Below are 6,000 nucleotides of genomic sequence, written 5' to 3' on the forward strand. Positions count from 1 at the left end.
ACCCTTTAAAGCCGGTCAGAGCAGCACGCTCCGTTTTGCGTAACTATTGTTAAATCCCTGTAGAACCTGAACCGTGTAAGCTAGCGCAATAATTTGTTTTGCATATGAAACCGGAGGAGCTGATGCCATCAGCTTGTCCTCGGTCACGGTTTCGTTCCACATATAAGCTTTGCAAAAATTGCATAAAAAGCGCTTGCAGGAACAAAAACATAATATTCCAGAAACACGCTTTGCCGTTCCTATCAGCTGTTCGTAACAGTTCCCACAGTGAAATGATGCACATGCTGTTTTCTTTGCAAATTTGCATCATAGGATTGTTTTTTGTTTTTCCTGCAGTATATAAAAATTGCTGTATCTCCAAAATAAAACTATGAAGACACTCAAAATAAATTTCCTGTGGTGGGAAACTATTTTTTGCAACTTTATTGTATTTAAAGTTTTGAGGGATAAACCTCTTAAATTTCTCCAAGTAGAAATATATGTAAACAAAACAAAAGCGATTTTCAATTTTTTTTGTAGTTTATTGCACTTTTTTGCAATTTATGTAATTACTATGGACTTAATGCATACATATTATTAAAATATGGGCTATAACAGTTGTATTGATGTATAGCAACTTGAAATGCTCCCACAAATGGCACTACAGCATGTACAAAAAAAATAATATAAGCTCTGGTGGACTTGGTTCTATAGTAGGTCTTAAAGGGTTAAATAAATATCGTCAAATAATCGTGATCTCAATTTCAGTGAAAATAATCATGATTATCATTTTTGCCATAATCGAGCAGCCCTATTTTATAGTATCTTGAAGACTTCATAGCACAATATTATCCTTTTAGAGTGATTCACTCTCAGACTGCAGAACTTGTGGTTCCTAAAGTTTCTAAAAGTAGAATGGGAGGCTGAACCTTCAGCTTTTTTCTGTCTTCTGTGGAACCAGCTCCCAGTTTGGATTCAGCAGAGACACCCTCTCTGCTTTAAAGGTTAGAATAAAACCTTGCCTTAATGTTTAAGCTGGATCAGGTGAATTAACCAACCTGTAGTTATGCTGTTATAAGTTTAGACAGCTGCAGCACTTCATGTGATACACCGAGCACTTCTTCTCCACTGACCTCTCTTTTACTCCCCGCGCGTTTATATATGCCTGCAGCATGTCATTAAATTTGTGTCTTCTCTCCTTTAGCCCATGGTTTTTCACCTGTCTCCCTCTGCTCTCTTTTTCTTTTCTCTTCCTCCTCACACCCCCCCACCCAGTCATGCTTTTGTCTTCCCACCGCTGCAAAGTGCTAGCGCATAGGTTGTTTGATTGCTGGGGTTTTCTCCAGAATACTATAGGGTCTTTATCTTACAGTAAACCTTACAGTTTAATACCTGCAACAATAATTAGACTTCCATTATGCTAAATGCGTTGAGAGAGCACAACTGCCAGTCAGCCGTTTAAAGATTATATATAGCATATACAGGAAAGAGTATCTACAGCCTAAGCATTGTTATCAACAGAATGTGAATGCTTCATTGTAACTGTTGCACATACTTCAATTAATAAAAAATTTGCCCTTTGCTGTCATCTTTTTTTGCTATGATTGCTCCTGATCTTTATTTACAGTACAGTAACATAGCAGTGTTTTCGAGACATTAAAAGACAAATGTAGTCAAGGTTTGTATGGTGCTAAATTATACAATAATGCTAATGAGCGCATGTGCCATGGCTCACTCATTTATAAAGCTATAATGCCTGAATTTGCATCTTGCTACATAGCGTGACAGTAAGGATGGCTGCCATCTACTTACTCAGCTTTTGTAGCACAATCCATCATTTCACAGACCAGATCTAACATCATGAGACACACACACACATCTCAGCAGGCAAACTGTGTGACTGCTGCAGTCCAGCATGACAGCCCATACTGTTCATCCCATAATTCCCTATTCTTCTCCCATCCACCATGAAAGGAAGAACATAGTATCAATATTAACCTAGCTGCAGGCCTATTACAGTGTGTTTAGAAGCTAATGAGAAAATGCCAGCAGAGACCTAAAATACCAATGGGGTTGCTATGCCAACAAAGCTTCAGGACATAAAGGGACCACCAACGAGCCTGAATCTCAATCCTGACATCTGTGCAATCAGCTCCAGCACTGGTGTCAGCAGCAAAGCAGCCTCTTTGCAAACACTAAGAGCCTGTTCTAACCTCTTGTTAAATCTCAGGAAGACGCTCGAGGAATTCCCGTTTTTCATCTTTTCTTCACCAAGCCTTAAAACACAAAACTTATCAAGCCTTTCAGAATTGGAAATGCACCAAAACTCTGGAGAGATTCTCTGCATAGCACATATTTGATCCTAAGCATTAGAAGTATTAAATAGTTATAAAAAAATATTTGTAATAACAGGAAAACTCATTACAATTCAGCGAGAAGTAAAAGGAGCAGCAGTATCCAGGAAGTGGCTCACGACAGGCAGAGATGTGCACAGTTTCAGCATGCATTCAAATAGATAGATATTAGATTACATAAACTTGTGGTTCTCCCACAGCTGTAGCTGCAATTATAATGCCATCTCTAAAGAAGCCAGTTCTTTGGATATGTTGTAAAGACGTTGTTGTAAAAAACATGAGAAAGTTTTTGTTGTTGGGAGGGAGAGCAGAAAACTTTTAAAAACTCTTAGGAAAAATGTCATTTTAAGCACAAATCTCCTCACACAAGACAAACTTTGAGTTCCTTATGTAGGGGGAAAAGGAAGTGCTCACCCCCAAATTCACTCTCCAAATTTTAGCACAAGCAGACTTGGAAAACTGGAAAGCTACGTGGGTAAATTTGTATTTACGAACAAGGGATTCACATTTCATCAGTTAAAAAATAAATAATGTATTAATAAATGAAGATCTGAAGTCCTTTCCTCATACAAAATGCCTGAAATGAAGCCCCAAACCAGCCACATGTGACTTCCTGTAAATGCTGCAAAGGTTTTACAGCAAAAGCGTGACAGCTGAGGTTTTATCGACACCTCACTGACAGCCTTTACAGCTAGACACCAGATTTCTATTTTTACAAACATCATAGACAATATTTAATAACCCTTTGGGTCTTTAAATAACAGGAAACAATTAGAAAATCTCGCAATGTTTAAGGACGGATTGGGAGAAATGGAAATTTCATAGCATTGCAATGAGTCACGTGGTTAGGGGAAATCGTAATGTAAAGAAACCCAGCAGCCTAAAGGAACACGCCTTTTTGCAGAGCTTATGTGTGGAAACTGAGAGAGGGATCCATTCGACATATTTAATCAAAATGCTATCACCTTTTATAAAATAAAGAATAAAACACTCCTCACAGGGACGAGCAGAGTGGATATCATCTTGCTTTACTATGTCTGACAGTAGCTGCCAGAAGCATACGCCTACTACATAAATCGATCGGGTTGTAGCAATGCCAGCTTTTGTAAAAAATAAATAAATAAATAAATAAAAGAAAGGAAAGAAAGGAAAGAAAGAAAGAAAGAAAGAAAGAAAGAAAGAAAGAAAGAAAGAAAGAAAGAAAGAAAAAAGAAAGAAAAAGAAAATCAAAGGAAAAAAAGAGGCTGGACCGTTAGCATGGACAGCAAGAGGAGTGCAAGATTTCTGTATATATTTTAGCGAAAAAATTCAAACTAACATGCAGGTGATGGGAAATATTGCCTCATAGATTGCTATTTGCATCGAATGATCATTTAACAGCCCCAGATTTTTTCCGTAATGTTATCTGCAGGAGGTGGCTATTGTAAAAGTATCACCAGCAACCCTCCAAAAGCTGTAAAGATACTACTGGAGCTATGGAAACTGCTCACATCAGCAGGTCAAGGAAACGGACAGCAAGTCAAGCCAGCGCACAGACTGTTAGTTTTTCCTCTTACCTCCAACACACAGCAATGACATCTCTTATTTGCGCCTTTAGTACAGGATCCAGCTTCCTAACTGGCAGAGCTAATCTTTGCAGTATACAGTCCGGGGATGAATGGCTGGGCGGGAGATGGAGAAGCCTGCCGTCGCCAGCGAGCAGGACCAGAGCCCGACGGGATTCGCTACAGCTGATCAAAATGAAAGTTTTCACAGTTGCAGGGTGAACGCCAGCTCCGCCGTCCTGTCGCTCTGGTTTGAATGAGCTGACTGCTTATATCTGAGACTCTTTCACCCCTTCGCTCTCAGCTCTCCGGTCCCCAACACACAGCCATCTTGTTCAGCTTCAGCACCACCGCTGCGTGGACAGCTCCTGGCAGTGACGTAAGAGCGCGTGGTGGTGGTGTGTAAAGGTGGGGGAGGGGGAGTGAAATCCCCGATTATTAACTTCTAACTTTACACTTTGGACATTTTTGGAAAAATACAGTAATGTGCAGACTACTCGAGTCTCCCTTCATTTCTTTATATTGGGCTTGGGGGGGGGAGGGAAGTCAATATTTGGATGTTGGCTGCTTTTGGTTCCCACACTACTTCAATAATGCTGAGGCTCTGGGGGGGAATCCATGACTGATAGTGTTCCACTGTGGATTTTAATCTAGGCGTGGATTAAAATTGCACTGGGAGTGTGTTTGGGATCCCTGTCATGCTGAAAAATGAAGCCAATCACATGTTTTCCAGATGGTATTGCATGGTGAATCAAACTATGACAATTTGGATTCATCACTCCATCACACCTGTTGGCACAAATTTATTTTCAGTCCAGTTCTTGTATATTGTGGCGCACCTCAGCCTTCCCTCCCTGTTTCCTTTCCTTAAGAATGACTTCTTCCTTCCACTGAGACCGTTTCAGATGAGGCTTCAATGAACAGTAGCTGGATCGGCTAAAGGTCCAGATGCACATCTCAGATCTTGTGTCAGGTTTTTGCTGGAAGTTTTCTTAAGGACTTTTAGATTCTGTTGATCCGATGTAGATTTAAACCTGGCACTTTTTCCATGTATATACTACAACGATTTTTAAGGAGACACTGCACATCATGCTGAGATGTGCCAAGTTTTTGGCTAATAGGAGTTTGTGAATCACCTAGTTGATGAAAAAACACTTTTAAAAATATTTTTCATAGATTCAGCTGAAGAAATGAAGACTTGTTGCGTTTGCAGCAGGCAGACGGACTAAGAAAGACAAGGACTGGACTGAGAGTGAGTGAAAAAGCAGCCAATGCCCCAAAACTTTAAAACTTTCCCTCCAGAAAGGCTGGCGTTGCATTGCTCAAAGCACTTTTAAAAATGTCAAAAACATTTGTTGCCTATGAAGCAAAACATAAAGAAATGAAGGGTGACTCAAAACATTCCCAAATATATTGGTTTATATTAATTAGCATCACCTATACTATTACTAATGGCAAATAGTGAAGAAAAGGTGTAAACAGTAACACATTCATCTGACCAGATTTTTCATAAAGTTGAATTTCTTTGACAAAGTCAAGGCTCACAGCAGAAAATGGAAATCGGTGCCCTTTCCACAATCGCCTGCATTATACAATCAGCTGCAGATGCTTATAGGTTTTCTAAAACCTTCCCCTTTATGTGCACACAAATGGATTCAGTAATCCTTTGATTTGTCTGGGCACATGAAAAGCCTTGCATTGTTAAAGTCGGCTTGTAGAAGAATGTAAACACAGGTTGGCTTTGGCCTTCCTGTATTTAGGTATCATTACTGTGCTCTCCCTTTCTGGTAATGGGACTCCCCTGCTGCCGACCGGTCTGCCGTCTCTGCACTCTGGTTAAAAATCAAATCCACGTCACTTTCAAAGACCTCTCTGAGTGCTGTTCTTTTCCAGAGTACAGCCTTCCTACAAATTACGTGGTTATAACTCCATTCTCAGAAACTCCCTGCAGATTTCAAATCAAATAAAACTTTTATGGACTGCCAAATGTCTTGCTACACAGCCCGAGAGCATACAATCACTTGTTCAAACCAGCACAGACGGATTGTGTATTTCTGGACTGGAAGCAGAAGAGACTTTGTTGTGCTGGTGAGCTTAACATAGAAAAGATAAATATGCTTTAT

The 6,000-nt window shown here is 39.9% G+C and overlaps 1 protein-coding gene across 9 annotated transcripts in view; it reads right to left on the bottom strand.

Annotated features, from left to right (window-relative positions):
* unc13a (unc-13 homolog A (C. elegans)) overlaps nt 1–4,238 on the bottom strand; it is a 48,314-nt gene extending 44,076 nt beyond the window's left edge. For all 9 annotated transcript variants that reach the window (XM_026160086.1, XM_026160085.1, XM_026160083.1 and 6 more), the window contains exon 1: nt 3,890–4,238. In XM_026160086.1, coding sequence (XP_026015871.1) covers nt 3,890–3,911 — 22 coding nt within the window. In that variant the 5' untranslated portion in view covers nt 3,912–4,238. The remainder of the gene's footprint in view (nt 1–3,889) is intronic.
* Nucleotides 4,239–6,000: the final 1,762 nt, after the last annotated feature.

Source organism: Astatotilapia calliptera, chromosome 23, assembly GCF_900246225.1.
Source record: "Astatotilapia calliptera chromosome 23, fAstCal1.2, whole genome shotgun sequence".
NCBI classification, from domain to species: Eukaryota; Metazoa; Chordata; class Actinopteri; order Cichliformes; family Cichlidae; genus Astatotilapia; species Astatotilapia calliptera.